Raw genomic sequence first — 17,392 nt, forward strand, 5'->3', positions numbered from 1 at the left:
TGCCATATCCTTTGCTGATTTGCGTGCCCACCAAAAGCAAGTTGTGTGCACGGGACAAGTAACTGGTTTCGCACGCAAAACTGTAAAGGATATTAGGTTTTTTTATTTTTTTCCATGTAAATCTATATAATCTGAGAAAGACCTTCAATTGCCCTAGAATTACCCAAGCTAGGGGAAATTGAAGGCACACTAAAGAATGTCTGTGTACAAATTAAGTGTTTTTTTGCGTATACTGATATTAACAAGATAATGTGCAAATTATCCCTAGGATTTTCCTTATTTTCTGCATCTAGAGGGAAACTGAGCCATGCAAGATAAATTCTGAGACCATATTCGGATTTAGCGGCTCAAAATACATAAGAGTATACTAATCACTTGTCTCGTGCAGACACATTTTTTGTATAGCTTGTGTGACTAGAAAATCCCTAGTCTTTTCCCTTATTGTTGCATCTAGGGGATAACTGAGACGTGTAGGACAAATTCTGAGGCCATATTCGGATTCAGCTGCTCAAAATCCATAAGGATAGCTAATCACTTGTCTCGTGCAGACAACTTTTGTTTTGTGGGCATGCGTTATTTTAATTAGTGAGGCCTTACTGATATTCGGATTCAAAAGTTACTAAATTTTCTATGGTAAAGTTTATAACAAAACAAATGTTATTTTGTCTTACAATAGATATACCTAAATTTTCAACATAAAACTACTATTGGATTTACTACTACACAGCATGCTACGACTAAACTGTTTAGTTCATTCATCCGTAGTAGTAGTTGCAGCATCTGCTATTTTCTTTTCGAAGTTCTCGAACTCTTCTTTTGATATTTTGTCCACTTTGTCCTCTACCTGTATAACGCCTAAAACTTCAGGTATGTAGAACTGCATCATATTCTGCACGCCTTTCCTAAGTGTTACCACAGAGCTAGGGCAATTTGTACACGATCCTTGCATTTTCAGTTTTACGATCCCCTCTTCAAAACCCTGAAAATAAAAATCCAGTATGTATTAAATGTTTTATATATATATATATATAAATTAAAAATTTGTCATAAGGACAACCGCAGGATTTCGCTGGGAGCGGGTGCTATCTGAAAAATTGCACCCGCTCCCAGCAAAATCGCGGTAAAATTTCCCTCGCGAACGTGAGATAGGTGGTTACAGTCTGTAACGAAATCAATAAAGAACTCCTAGTGCCGCATTGTGCCTTTGAATATAGATCGTTCCCGCGTAAATTGGACAACTAGATAGTATGTGAGCTACATGCTCGGGGTGTGCATGGCACGCCCTGCAGCTATCATCAGGAATGTCTTGGCTCAAAATGTGGCGAAAGTACGTTAAGGTGGAAATGACACCGTCTTGGCATGCCAAAATGAAACCCTCCGTACCAGACTTCAATCCGAGTGACTTAAGGAAAGAAAACGTTAGCTCACAAGACTTTGACTGATCCTTCACATTTCTGAGGAAGATACAGTGCATCCTCTTATGGAGGAGCTGTTCACGAAAGTTTTTCTCTTGTTCTTTTTTAATCCGGGTTTTCAGGAGTGAGTACTCGAGATAGATAAGATTTGATGGATTTTGCTCACCCTTAATACTGAAGTTAAGTCCACGTGTTTCAGCAGCCTTCTCCGCTGCTTTGTACAAAAACGCTAGTTTGACCACTTCTTCGTGATTCCTGACCATTTTAAGAAGAGGCTCTCTTCCAGTTGCAACTCTATGTGCTGTACCCAGAATAATCCTGTTGCGAAGACATTCAAGACACAATATTCCGCGATCACCTTGACGGCGTGAGATGTACAGTGGCGGAACGGAAGACTTAAGATGCATGCTTTTGTTCATGTGCATAACCTTTCTTGTCTTTCTTTCTTTCTTTCTTGTTGCTAGATCTTTAGGCTTGAGAGAAACCTTGGTGTTGATGTTTCTCCGGGTTATAAAGCATCGCTCTTTCTCTATTGGATGCCTACCCGAGGTTGGTCTTAGTGTCGCCTCTCTTTCTCTGTTATCCGCTTGTTCTAGCTGTGGTTGAGTAGGCGTTCCGCTTACATAGCCCCTTTTACGGAGTAGTTCAGCATGGTTTCGCAGACGTTGCTGCGAAAAGTGTGATAGCTCTGGGTTTTTCTAGCACCACAGAGCATGCAGCCGTGCCATGTAACTCTGTTCAGGGGCCACAGTCGCATCTTAGCACTTTAATAAGTCTTGATTCAGTCGCTCCGTCCACCTAAAGGTCGCGATATCCCGCCGATCCATCGCATTGAATCCATTTTCATTGGCTCCCCCAGCTCTAGAGTGGTCGGCATTGTTGGTCGACCCATTTTCGGAAGCCCTGCGCGTTCTGTTGTTTTGAACCGCACTTACAACAACTATGTTTGGTGTTATCATTGTTGTTCCCACGAGAAGCTAGGGAAAGGGGTTCGACCATCCTTGTAGAGCCCCGCATGCAAGGATAAGGCTGCATAATCTGAGAGGTCGCCCGGTATCCCAGAGTCACCGTTCTAGACACCTCACCCAGGTGCCATTCAGCTTTTGGCACGGTTTTCACACCTCCGCTTGGGGGTTAATTTCTTCGGGACCACCCCTGGACAATTGTCCGCGACTGCCAATTTATTTTGTAACCATATTCAGCAGAAACCCTTGGTACTGGGACCCTCTATTCGCAACCCGAATATATGTATACACATTTTTAATCAAACTAATTTCAGAAGCCAAAAAAAATTGCTTCAAAAATTAAATTAACAAAAGTTTATTTCCTGCTCTGCAGTGGGTGTTATAAATATCTGGGTCATATATTTCTTAAAGTTAAAACTATGTTGTAGAACTGTTTGCAGTTTAATATTTAGGAATTTGCAATCGTGTATGTTACATTCAAATATTTTGTAATTATATTCCTGTTTTATAATTATTTATTTGAATAACTGTACACTTGGAAGCAGTATTTTGTGTGTAGATGTCGTAGCCTAATAGCCGACTAACTGGCCAGTCGGTTAATCGATGCTGAATAGCCGACTGTATACCTAGCAGGTGCATGCACCTGCTCAAGTTTTTCTAGTGGACGGATGAAAACAGCCAACAAGCGGCCAGTCGGTTGTTCGTCTAAAGCATTTCAGCCCAGTGGACGACTATGCATACGGTTTATCATATATTTTAAGGATTAAGATTTTTCATTTGTTTTTCATGAAAATATTCTAAATAAAAAATAATATAAAGTATTCCTATTATAAATGTTAAGCTATTTATAATTTAAATGATGTTATTTGACACGAAGAGCGTTAGTTTTCGTTAGTTTGTTTCATTTATGTTCATTCATTATAATAAAGTGTACAATTGTGACAAAGTGAATTAAACAATAAGCTAGCTTCAAAAAAAGCTATTTCACGTCAAATATGGATAAGTATAATTAAGAAAACGATACAAAATACGTGATAAAATCATTAATTTTAGGAAGTGGTGTAACGTAGTGGCCTGTCACTCGTTCTGATCCTCCCGCCAGACCTAATTGGAACATCATAACTAGAATAAGGATCGGATACTTTGGGCCAGCACTAACTCACAATGAATTGATTAGATTAGGGAATGAGAGAGAATTGGAGTGGGAATGAATGTTGGATAAGTCAGGTATAAGTTAGGAGTTTTCCTCCACTCAAAGAATTATTAATATAGCAATGTCACTGTTTTTACCTTTAATTGTATATCAATTACTTCTAAATAACTGGTGACTAGGTTAAGGGGCCCTGACACTTGCCTTGTCTCCTATTTATCACGTAATTCCAAATGAGTTCCGACAAAATAAACACCCGCTTCAAACACAGAAATCACCGCACTCAACCTCGCCACTGTACACTACACCCAGTGCCGTTGCACCTCTTATCACGAAAGCCACTACACATACACACGATGGGTCCGTCTACCGATTTCTTTCCGGCTCGAGTATAATTACACAAATTCATTTGCGACTTGCGGAACTATGCTCAGTCCGACACATGTCAAAACAAACCGGCGTAGCCATCTTGCCAGGAAACATCGAGCCGGCATACCACCAGGAGGACATCCAGTCCCGTACACGGAAGTAACAACTGGTAGTGGGGATAAAGAGGGCAGCACCTGACGGTAAGTCAATTCTGGCGAGACTGATGGAAGAGGGGAGGCTGATATCAGCAGGACGCTATCCAGTCTAGTGTTGGCCGTTAGCCGAGTAACTAATTTCTTTAGAGAATAGTAGACTTCTCTAAACACAGTAATCAAGAGTAAGGAAAGGAAAGCCGTGGTCTTTTGGATAAAAGGTAGGCGTCAGTTCCTTTAAAATCTTATCTCCAGTAATTTTGTGTGAGAACTCGGTATGAGCAACGGTAAATTTTTGCGGATTTGTTGAGGATATGTTTTGCTGGTCTGTGACATATTTTTTTTATGTTGTGTAAATTGGTTTGAGGTAAAATATTTCGTTGCTCAGTTATAGAGAATTAGCAAATTATAATAGTGTGTGATGCATATATTGAAATCTGAGTGTCACGATGCTTTTTCGCCCTCACTAGTACCTCCTCTACCCCTTCTAGCCAGGGACTTCTTAGAAGAGCTTGAATGTATTATAAAGTTGTAGTTGTTAACAATTTTTTGGAGTGACGCTATCTAAAGCGTCTGGCGCCCTCGTCCACCAATACAGTTGACAATTGAAGAATAGTTTGAAATTTCTAAGTTATTATTTATATCCTCTATTTTATCATTCAATTATTTTTGAATATTCAACAAAAAAATGGCCTGTTTTACATAATTCAAATAGTAAAAAAAAACAAGGAAAAGGTGAACATTTCATCAAAATTTTATAAATTTTAAAATAAAATAGTTAAAAAAAAAAAGGTTACGAGGTTTTATTGGTCTAAGACCTCTTGCAAAAAATTACTTACCTGTGTTATCTTCCAAAATCATATTTATTTCGACACGTGAAATTGGTGTTTTTAGAAAGGAATATGGCATGAAGAAAAAACATTATGTTGATTTTGCGACAAATATTTGTATTTAAAAAATAAACAATTTCACACATCATGTGCTAAAATTATAAATTAGGCTTCTTCAACCGAATTCGCAGTTATGATTTTATCAGATCAGGACACAACATTTCTAAACATTCACGACGGCTCCGAGATTCACCATTGTTTTTAAAAGTATAAAAAACGACTGTATTGATGCCTGCTTGATCTGGCATGCCATATTACAATCGTAAAGGCCATCGTTTTATAATGCGAGGTCCTAAATAATGTTTACACATCAGTCGAAGGTATCGGTCTCGCCTTTAGTTTTATTATATAACAACAACTTCTTCTGGCTTCGTTAATTACACTAAAAAAGCGACCTCATATGAGGCAACTTTTTTTAGAGGGAAAGAATGAAGCGTCAACTTGTTTCTTCTCGATAAAATTCGACCTCGACAAATGACTTGGGTCACGTATGACCCACATGGATGGCGGAGGGTTAAGATTTTCATCATAACGCACTTCGTGTCACGTAAGTACATAATTTAAATTTTAAACAGGTTAAAATTTCTAATAGGAACTCTTTTTATTATTTTTTATTTAGAATATTTGTATGAAAAACCAATGAAAAATCTCAATCCTTAAAATATATAATGAACCGTATGCATAGTCGTCTATTGGGCTGAAACGTCCTAGTCGAATAGCCGACTGGCCGCTTGTTGGTTGGCTTCATCCGCCCACTAAACAAACTTGAGCAGGTGCAGGTATACAGTCGGGTATTCAGTGTCGATTAGCCGACTGGCCAGTTAATCGACTTGAAAATAGTGCTGTCAAAAGCTGTGAATAAAAAGTTTATAGCATTTTGAAATGTTCAAGCATTTTTATCAAATTAATCTTTTGCCTGGCAAACAACTCCAGTAATAATAAACATTGACGATTTTGTACTGGGACCGAATCGCTAAAGGTTGGCCAAAAGTATAAAATGTGCCAAATTATTTTACTCGAAGGTTTTTTGGGTCGCTGAATACGAATTCGATATGGAAAATTTAGAAAGCAAAATGGCGGACGAGTACGCTGAATAAATTAGGGGTTAATTTTAGGGGTTGGAAACATAATATGGGGTTTTGTAAAGGTAAAACTTATGACTGTTTTTCATTTGGGAATTTTACGGCTGTTTTAAAAGATGACATTTTGGAATTGTTTCGTGAAAAGTGATAGGGGTGAATTTCAAGGGGTTATCGAATATTATTGATGGTTTCAGAACAAAACCTAGAGTCTTTTGAAAGTGACTTGTGCGACTATTTTCAATTAAAAAAAAGTAACGGCTGTTTTACATGGACAAACTTTGGAATTGTTTGTTTAAAAAGTATAGGGTTGAATTTGAGGGGTTGCTCAATATTATTATTAGGTTTAGAACATAACCTGGGGTTTTAGGAAGGTGAACCGGGACTTCTGTTTTCAGTATGAAAATTTTGTGGCTGTTTCACATGGAAAAAATTTGTAATTCTTTCGTTAACTTGGATAAACCCGAATGACGTAAAATTTACGACAAGCACTCGATCAAGGGAAATTACACGGTGCGCCTGCTGAAAAGTTAAAGTTTAAGAAAATATTAGAATTTTACACTATTTTTGCCATATCTACTTAAAAAATGGACAAACTGGCTTTATCCTCTGCTCGATTTCATATAGAATTTGTAATTTTGAGAGCAATCAACATTTTAAAGAGAAATTTTTTTAGCTCTGTCATAATTAAAATAAAGAGAACTGATCAATCATTAAAAAATGAAGTGAACATAAACCTTTGCCGGTAGTGTATTAAAATTATAAGTAATACTTTATGATTTATAGTATATAAATACTTATGTAACAATATAATATTTTGAATTTTAATTTAAAAAACAAATAATTAGTTTTTATTGTATAAATACTTACTAATATAATCGTGAATCACTAGATATGGTAGAATAAACATTTAATATTCGAGTGGTAAAAAAAAATTCAGTACACCATTTACGTTTATGGTAACTCCGGTGGTAACTCGTTTAAAAAATTCTCTAACTTAGCAATTACCGACGCGCAAAGTCTGAAAAATATCGAGAATTGCGAAGGAACTCCGGGGAGTTGACCCACAGGCCAAGAGGGTGCGTTTAGCAGTCGGATTTAGACGGAGCCTTTTATTCCATTACATGGGCAATTTCCCACTTCATCTCTTGTGTTGCAATTTTCTCCCATAAGTATTCTACAGTGCTTACCGACAGCATCGGTACGACAGAGAACTACATTGTCGGAATAACAGAGAGCTGAAAAATGACGCTAACCTCAAAATGATGCATATGCATAACATTTTTATTTAGCACAATAAATTTTATTACTGTTGCTCAAATTTTTTACGGAATCAACTAAGAATCTTTTTTCGGTTACTCTTGACTTTAAATCTTTATATATTCATAAGAAATATTTAAATTTAAACAAATTTTATCAACAAATTCAGAATTTAGCTGTTTTCAACGAATAGGCTAAATTTGTTTACGAAATCTGCTGAGTATGTTTATACGGTGACTCTTTTCTAGGATGCTGTGCAAAATTTCGAGAGGTGTTGATCATTTAGACAATTTTCAAAAACAAATTCAGTCTGCGTATTTTTCAAATGAATGCGCCAATTTGTTTTTGGGATCAACCAAGAATGTCTTTCCGATAAGTGTTTGCTGCGATACTTTACAAAATTCAAAGTATTATTAATTACTTAAACAATTTCTATAAACAAATTTAGAGTTTGGCTACTTTCGAGAGAATCGGCTCAATTATTGTTCAAGAAATTGACTAAGAATATCTTTAAAATGATTCTTCACTATGATACTTTCCAAGTTGACAACGACTTCAGTTTATTTTAATCATATTTACAAATAAATACCTTTGCTATATTTCAACAAGTATGTTCGCATTTTGTTTACGGAAATGACTAAAAACGTATTTTCGATGACTCTTTGATATAACACTCTAAAAATTGACAACAATTATAAATTTTCTAAAACAATCGTAATGAAACCTTATTTGCTCTCACATTTTATAATAAAAATCCGGGCTTCAACGACTTAAAAATTTTTTATCTAAAAAAATAATTTTTGTAATTTGGTTGTTTATAAAGTAATACATATTTTCTCAAATTATTTTTAACCACTAGAAATGATTTATAGATAGTTTGAGCACAGACAAGACATTCTTTGTTCAATCTGAAAATTTACAATAAAACGGTAATTTTGAATAGGCTAAACAAAAGTCAACTATGAGTCAACTTTTTTGTCGCACTTTGACACCTCAAACTAACAGTAGAATGATTTAAAAAATTAAAGCCACAAATTTTCTCCCATGTTGATCTTTATTCATTACTATCTTGGAGGTAGAAAATGATTCATAGTGAGAGAATTTCTACATTGGAGCCTGAATCGAAGACCGGTTTCGGAGATGACTTGCAGTGGCCTTGATCTTAGTTCTAGGTAAACCAAAAGTATACATACAAGGCTGTGTGCAAGATTTTCTATTGGAATACATAATATTACGCACCAGATGCACGTGAGTACCCAAGAACTACCCCTTTGTCGTACTGCTGCTGTTAGCCACGCATGACTGTGCACCACCTCTTTTTCGATTTCGCGGTCCCCGCATCGCCAAAATGACGAAGACATCAATTCTAGGAATATCGTAAGTCCGAGGTTCCTATTTCTAGGTTCTACTGTGTCTTTTTAATTCCAGCAGGGATGAGTTAGTCTATAAAATCGTGAAAAAGCATAATCTGGTTCAACTGAAAAATTGTTTAAAGTACTAGAAGCAAATAATGAAGAGAAAAAAGACTGAAACTTCTGAAATGATCAGTTTTCTAGGTGATAATAAGATAAAGGAAAAAATTACTGATCGTGAACCATTTAAAAAAAAATTGATTGATTTAGACCTAAGGAATTATTGTGAATTTTTCGAAGTAAAGGGCGCTGAATATATCTTGAAACTCCGAAAGAAACAAAAATTAAAACAGAATAACAACATAGTGAAGCTCAATAGAATTTAATCTTCGAAATGGACAACAGGAGCGTACTCGAAGATTCTGTCCTTTACCTATGGCTATATATTCTATCGTTAGAAAAATTATTCTTTTTATAAAAATAAAATTTCATGAAATATTAAAGTGTTTGTGGTTCATATATTAGAACACAGGTGGGTAAACTTACACATTTAGGAAGGTTAGTTGCATTTATATTGTACTACCCTACCGAAAGAAATCTCTGAGTTTTCTTTAGCGAAATAGCCTGGACCATTTGAGTCTATAAACAAAGTCGATTTGAAACAAAATAGTCTCGGAGATAGTTTGAGAGATTGGGGTCCTTTTCAAGATCCTTTTAGTGGTCTTTTGAACAGTGGTGCGACGGTAATATAATGTTCCTTTTGTATTCGTCACGTACTGGGCGGGCAGAGTTATTTACAGCAGTTGGTCGTGGCTAATCCGCTTTCCCTTTTTAAATTTCTTTTTAAATTATTAACACTTTTTTTTAATTGATGAATTTTCTCATTGTACTTATTTATAATTATAACTTATATACTGATATACAATTTTCTAGTTGCATTCAAAAATGTTGTCTTTTAAGCATTAAAAAAAAAAGTTAGATATCTGAAGTCATCGAAACCCGTAGATTCCGAATTATTATTTTTTAGGCTGTTAACTATGAAATTAAAAAAATTCTACTTCTAACTTTTAATCCGAAAGCTTAACAAAGGACCCTTGAGTGTCGGCTATTCTATTGAGATTGCCTCTCTGCTTGTTATTTATGATCGTATTCTTATTTGAATTTCGGACAGGATATTTTAAAGCCTTCAGACCATTTAAACGAGCTTCCTGGACCTTTAAAAATATCTACCCGAGTGCCTGCGGAGAAATTCTCTGGGCTTCTTTGACCTACAGAATTTTTAGTATATACTCAAAGATTCTTTTCGGTAGGGTAATTACAATATATTACATATAAACATAAATGCAGCTAGAATGTTTATAAAAATAGATACAACTTTTCTATCTCAAGGAAATCATTAAAATAAAAACCATTGAAACATTTTGTACAATTTTATTTGTATAGGAAAATATATTCACTATGTACACTAATGTCAGAAATTGTCGGTAAGAATAGCAAAAGTACTACAACCAACTCTTGCCTATTCCATGCGCCGTGAAACTTCAACATTTGAGTATTATAAGGCTGGAGAGTCTCCTATCTCTATCGCGAGTCATGGAGTGATTTTGTCAAGCAACGTTTATTATCTGCCCTCGCATTGCATGGATGCGCGCGCTGTAAGCTTACGTGCGTCAATGCATTTTTGCATTGAGTATTTTAGCATAACGGCATGATCATGATAGTATACGTGGAAATATTAGAAAGTTTAGCATATAATTGCTGAACCTCGACATGGAAATACATACGCCTTTTTGGACAAAAAATATTCTAAACGTTTAAGTACCCTACCGATACAAATCTCAGAGTATTCTCAGGCGAAATAGCCTGGCCGGTTTGGGACTATTTGCAGGTTCGATTTGAATGATTTAGCCTCAGAGATAGTCAGAGAGATTTGGGTCCTTTTCGTGGTCCTTTTAAGAGTGCTGCGACGGTAATATAATGTTCCTTTTGTATTTGTCACGTACCGGGCGGGCAGAGTTATTTACAGTAGTTGGCCGTCGCTCACCCGACTCTCCCTTTTTAAATTTGTATTCAAATTATTAAAACTTCTTTTTAATTGATAAATTTTCTCATTATACTTATTTATAATTATAACTTATATACTAAAATACAATTGTCTAGTTAAATTAAAAAATATTGTCTGTTTTGGCGAATCTCATTCCATTTACGAGAAACGTATTAATTCCAATTTTCTACATTTAAAAAAAAAGTTAGATATCTGCAATCATCGAAACCCGCATATTCCGAATTATTATGTTTTAGGCTGTTAACTATGAAATGTAAACAAATCTATTTCTAAATTTTAATCCGAAAGCTTAACAAAGGACCCTTGACCTTACCGATAGAAATCTCTGAGTATATTCTAACTTCTCTACCTCCTCCAGTCTCAGCAACATTGAAATTGGAGCATTTCGCAACAAAAAAAATTACTCATCTTAAGTGTGACAATTTTGGGGAAATTATCCCAACTGGCTTTAACGTATCCAGGCATACTGATATTTTACGAAAATAAACCCTTTTAGCCAGAAAATGTAGACGATTAATGATTTGGATTGTTTTTATCAAACTGCCACTGTATTTTATTCGGCTTTGCATGCGCGTGACGTCAGTCGTCACATCATGTGTTTTACGCCATGTGGGCGTCAATCAACAAAAGAATGGAACATGACTGACAGAATACAATGTACAATTGAAAAATATTACTATTCGTAAATTTATGACTTACTTTTACGTTTAGAATATTTGCTCGAAAAAGTCGTATGTATAGCCATGATCTCATGCTAAAATACACAATTCAACTCAACGACGGTTTCCCCTCTTCGGTCCTCTTATTAATTGGCCCACCACTGACGCGGGCACGGCCGTACTTGAATCAAGCAATATTTCACTATATTAAAAATCACTGCTGACTTTGAAACGTGCTTACTCGATTAAAAATGGAGCGAGAAACTTTTTAAACACTATTACAAAGCTTAAATTACGCGTTAATTGAGACCTAAAGGATATATTTTTGAACTTTCAAAGACAAAATACTATGTGACAAGTTTAAAAAATGCAAGGATTTGTCGAATTTTGTACCTCGAGACTTCAACTTGACTTCAAAAATTTTCACGGGTTCTCGAGAAACGACTAAAAATATCCAAACGTGTCTGCGCCGAGTTGCAGTCAATCAGCCGCCTGATGTGATCGCCGACTGAAACTCGAAGCAGACACGCTTAGAGATTTATTGTCATATATTGGGAACCCTTTCAAATTTTTTAAGTTTTATTATCTTAAACTAAATTCAAGATTTTAAAGATTACGTTCTGTAAATTTTATTTGTTTTCCAGTTGTATTTGAAGTTGCAACGCGAGTTGAAGTTAGGAAACAAAATCTGAGAAATTTTCGGCGGTCACCGCTCTCGCGATCGAAAGTCGTAATTGCGCCGACTGAAACTTGACATTTGGAGCTTGGATATTTTTGGTTGAATCTTCGTAACCCGTAAAAAATTAAAAATTTTTATTGACTTAAATTAAAGATAATACATTAAAGACTATTAGGTATGAATTCAAAATTTTTGCTACAACCTTCCCAGGCCATGCCAAACTTGAATTTGAGGTACTAAATTCGAGAAATGTTTGCATTTTTTTTATACTTCTCCCGTCGCAGAGAGAAACTGAGAGTAAATTCTTTATCCCTATCGATAGAAGTCTCTGAGTATATTCTAAAGATTCTCTGGGGTTAGAGAAGCTCACAGAAATTCTCCGCAGGCACGCAGGTAGATAGATTTAAAGGTCCAGGTAGCTCTTTTAAATGTTTTAAAGGCTTTAAAATGTCCTTTCCGAAAATAAAATATAAATACGATCATAAATAGTAAGTAGAGAGGCTATATCCATAGAGCAGCCGACACTCAAGGGTCCTTTGTTAAGCTTTCGGATTAAAATTCAGATGTAGATTTTTTAAATTTCATAGTTAAAAGCCTAAGACATAATAATTCGGAATCTACGGGTTTCGATGATTTCAGATATCTAACTTTTATTTTAAAAATGCTTAAAATTGGAATTAATACAACGTTTCTCGTAAATGGAATGAGATACGCCAAAAAATACAACATTATTGAATTCAACTATAAAATTGTATATTAGTATACAAGTTATATTTATAAGTAAGTATAATGAGAAAATTCATCAATTAAAGAAAAAAGTGTTAATAATTTGAAGAGAAATTTAAAAAGGGAGAGTCTGGTTAGCGACGATCAACTACTGTAAATAACGATCTGCCCGCCCGGAACGTGACGAATACAAAAGGAACATTATATTACCGTCGCACCACTCTTAAAAGGATCACTAAAAGGACCTTGAAATGGACCCAAATCTCTCAGACTATTGCAGAGACTAAATCATTCAAATCGACTCTGCTTATAGACTCAAATGGGCTAGGCTATTTCGCTTGATAATACTCAGAGATTTCTATCGGTAGGGGTTAGAAAGCACAACTATCAGTAAGTGGAGCCTCTGCGGCCCCTTTCGAGTAGCTGCATCTAACTCACGCCACCTCACGTATATGAATCCGACTCTCCCTTTTTAAATTTCTCTTCAAATTATTAACACTTTGTTTTAATTTATGAATTTTCTCATTATACTTATTTATAATTATAACTTATATACTAATATACAATTTTCTAGTTATATTCACTCCAATTTTAAACATTAAAAAGAAAAGGTTAGATATCTGAAATAATCGAAACCCGTAGATTCTGAATTTCTAACCTTCTCGTAGATAATTTCAAAATTTTACAAATTTGAAATTTTTATTTTTAATCCCTTTCAGCTGGTCTACTTGGTATCCTAGTCGCATTGGCATAGGCACACCGATTTTCACTAACGCTATGGTATATACTACTAACACACCTTTTTAAAAACCTCACAGCCTAGATTTATTGGGTGAAATAGCCTTTTAAAAATTTTAATGGACACTTCAAAGGGAACGAGTGCGTTTTATTTGCTTTTTCAGTGCGTTTTCATCGACAGGGAGATCTGTGTCGCTGTCTTCAGATTCTGAAATATATAAGTAGAGATTTTTGAATGTTCAGTTCCGGCCACTTGGCAGTATATGTTTGCAAATGTCAAACTAAAAATCTAACTTTTATTTTGGAATATATCTTTTTTTTTCTCAAACACGTATACAATTTTTATAATTTTTAAATTCAAATTAAAAAAAAAACCCAATTTTGAAAGTTTTAATTTGAGAGATGGCACTTTTAAAAAATACCATAATAAAACAAATCTAAAACGTCTATTGCTGAAAAGTTGTAACGCTATATTACAAATAAAAATATCTTTGGTTTTTTTTAAATGAAAAATTATGCGAAGGTGTCGGATTGGAATCAAATATTCTAAAAAAATATAACTTTTGTTTAACCCCGGTGGAAACAGCGCCGTTTAGCCCTCTTAAGATGAGGGTCCGCGCTAGACGCCCACATCGGTGATCCACGAGGAGACATTTTACGAGGGCCCCCGCGGAGGGCCTAGTTCGTTCGTCCTCATGGATCAACGATTAAAATTTCTAAATCAAAATTATGAATATTTTTTTAACACTACAAATTTCAAGGTTTAATGAGTTCAGACTTGCAAACAATGAATTTCTGTCAAAAATCCGATGACACTTTTTTGAAATTCGAACTCTTAAAATATGTATGTTCCATAAGGGCTGCCGCAGGGGACCCAGTTCGATTGCCCTCGCGGGTCAAAGATTAAAATTTTGAAGTCCAAAGAGTGAACTGTCCCGTAACAAGTAACTTTTTTAAGGAAAAAAGTCGAGGTTCCATCTTTATGAAAAAGTGTAAATGTTCAGAAAAATTTACATTTTACGGTAATCTTAAACTTTGTAAAATGTTCTAAAATACCTAAAGCCCAAACCATACACGAAAGTTGAAAATATTTTATTATCAGGAAAGGGTCAAAGTTCACGATCAAATTTTTCATTTTTGTCGTTAAGAATTTTTAATTTTCATACAAAATTACATTTTCTGTTATTTTAAAAAGTTGTAAAATATTCTACGACAGGAAAAAACAAAATATTACGAGAGGAAAAACTGTAATCAATATAAATTATATATTAAAAATTTATTATATTGATATTCCTGTTAACGGTTCGTGTATTTTACATTTACATAACTTCTCATAATAATAAATAATTAGAATAATAGAGCTTAAAATTTCTTAAACTTTTATGAACTGTAGCTTATGAGGATGGTTTTTTCATCGAGTGTCAACTTATATATTTTTAGCAGTGGTTAAGACTCCCGACTGCTAGGCGATAGATTTAGGTAGGGATATGTATGTTCGATATCCCATAGCATTATAACTTTTATTTGTAATATAATGTTTAAAAACGTAATATATGCATTCACTCTAAACAGGACTATTATTATTGAAAGTCAAAATACGCGCAATCAATTCATATTTATTTTTTAAATACCTTTTTTGTCATATCGTTAGAGTATAGCCGTACGGTACTAGATAACACTGACGTAGTACTACGCCCATTGTGAATTTCCTAGTGGGGCGAAACTGCACCAGTAGCAAAATCCAGTGCTTGGCCAACACTGGCATCCCAATACAGAATAGCATTATCATCCCAGAGATATGCCAGTACAGGTACCAATTCTGGCAAAAAAAACCACGAGGGCTTCATGATGGCAACCATGAGGGCTCCATGAGGGAAGCCCACACAGCAAAAAAAAGTACTTAATTTAAGTCGAAAATTCGGCTTATTTTAAGGTGTCACAAAAAAAGCATAGGCAATCTGAAATTAAGAATTACATCTGAACATTAAATTAAGGGAATTCGATTCCTGAAATTCAGGTCGGGACCGTTTGAAATTCAGGGAGGCGTGACCTGAAATTCAGGTATGTTCACTCTTCAATTAAGAATATATTTATACTGAAACCTAGTGTAACCTTAAGTTAATACACTACCCTAACTGAAATTAAGGGCAATATTCTAACTGAAAACCAGGAATTTTTCACGCCTTACCGACACTCCTCGGTTGTTCTTATATAATAGTTATTCGTTTTAGAAAATATACAAGTTGGGTTCAAACTTGTAAGAAAATAAGGAAAAATGGTAAAAATGGTATATTGGAGGCAGGTGCGGTCCAAAATCTTCAGACAATTGCGTTCCGTAATGTATTAAAAGGGCGCTCACGTTGCGAAGTAAAAAGTTTTGTAATAATTCAATTATTTTGATGGAATTAATAATCCAAATATTGGCTGACAACTGGAACTAATTTTGTTGCAGCACTTTTTTTAAATCCGTGAAACGAAAACTCCACGAATTATGGAAACATAGTTTCATAGCCGACACTGACCAACGCGACATGGAGTATTGGAGTAGGATGCGACTAGAATAAATGGCCACGAGCTGTATAGTAGTTTCTCATTTAAAAAAAGTTAGTGCTTTATGCAAGATAGTTTGCACACTTAAATTCAGGTACTTCCTTAATTCAAGTCGAATCTGAAATTAAGTCGAATATAACTTTAAGTATTTATTTTTACTGTGCATGCTTGATCCTTACGGATTAGCATTTCGTTGCCATGAGAGGCCACGCCTGGATTGCCCTCATGGATTCCACAAGGATTGAAGGCAATCCATACGGGTCCCTACGGTCATGCAAGGGGCTGTGCGTTAATTACGTAATAAATTTTACATGATTTTGGCCGACTAATTTTTGTGTAAATTTAGCGGTTACCTAAAAATTAAGTAAAACGATTTGTGGTAGGAGAGGATTTGGTAAAATCTGACTGTGTGTCATGAATGAACAAAGTAGATCAATTTTCAACCAACCATGTGGAAAAATTTAGCGGGACAACGCAGGGGCTCGCATGGATTGCACACAAGCCTCGGGGGGCCCATAAGGGCAATCCAGGCGAGGCCCCTAATGGCAACGTAATAATAATAGATAAAGGTCTCACATGGCCTTCATTCATAGAGCCATGATGGTTGCCATCATGTACTACCCCAATAAGAAATTCACATGGGCGCAGTACTAATTAGTACCGTACTGCTACGCTCTAACGATATGACAAAAAAGATATTTAAGAAATAAATATGAGTGAATACATACATTACACTTTTAAAGGTTATTACAAATAACATTTCTAACGCCCCGGGGTCGATGGGCGCCGGTAATTTGGGCAATTTTAACGATTCTTTTGCGTTAAGGGTGAAGGTTTTTCTACCCCTAAAAGTTTTCCCTAGCTGCAATTTTCTTTATTTTTAATATGTTATTTGGGGTGTCCAAAGGCACATTTTAGGACCGGTGTCGATGGGCACCGATAATTTGGGCAATTTTAACGATTTTTTTCGTTAAGGGTGACGGTTTTTCTACCCTCAAAAGTTTTCCCTGGCTGCGATTTTCCTTATTTTTTGATATGATATTCGGGGTGTCTAAAGACACATTTTAGGACCGGTGTCGATGGGCACCTGTAATTTGGACAATTTTAACGTTTTTTCTCGTTAAGGGTGACGGTTTTTCTACCTCCAAAAGTTTTCCACCGTAATTACATAAAACTTGAAACAGATATTTCTAGCAGTATTTGAAGAAATTTTTCATTAGCATTAGGGTCTTATGAAAATACTTAATTATAAAACATGCATTTCTTAAATTATTAGATTGGCAAACGGTTTGACCACAGATAGGGGTCCTCCTCAGTGCCAGATATAAGATTGAAACAAGTTT

At 35.3% G+C, this 17,392-nt stretch overlaps 1 protein-coding gene across 4 annotated transcripts in view; it reads right to left on the minus strand.

Annotated features, from left to right (window-relative positions):
* Positions 1-632: 632 nt before the first annotated feature.
* Positions 633-17,392, minus strand: part of LOC117179610 (NFU1 iron-sulfur cluster scaffold homolog, mitochondrial-like) — an 87,527-nt gene continuing 70,767 nt past the window's right edge. For all 4 annotated transcript variants that reach the window (XM_033371596.1, XM_033371595.1, XM_033371599.1 and 1 more), the window contains one exon: positions 633-979. In XM_033371596.1, coding sequence (XP_033227487.1) covers positions 752-979 — 228 coding nt within the window. In that variant the 3' untranslated portion in view covers positions 633-751. The remainder of the gene's footprint in view (positions 980-17,392) is intronic.

Source organism: Belonocnema kinseyi, chromosome 9 (genome assembly GCF_010883055.1).
Source record: "Belonocnema kinseyi isolate 2016_QV_RU_SX_M_011 chromosome 9, B_treatae_v1, whole genome shotgun sequence".
Lineage (NCBI taxonomy): Eukaryota > Metazoa > Arthropoda > Insecta > Hymenoptera > Cynipidae > Belonocnema > Belonocnema kinseyi.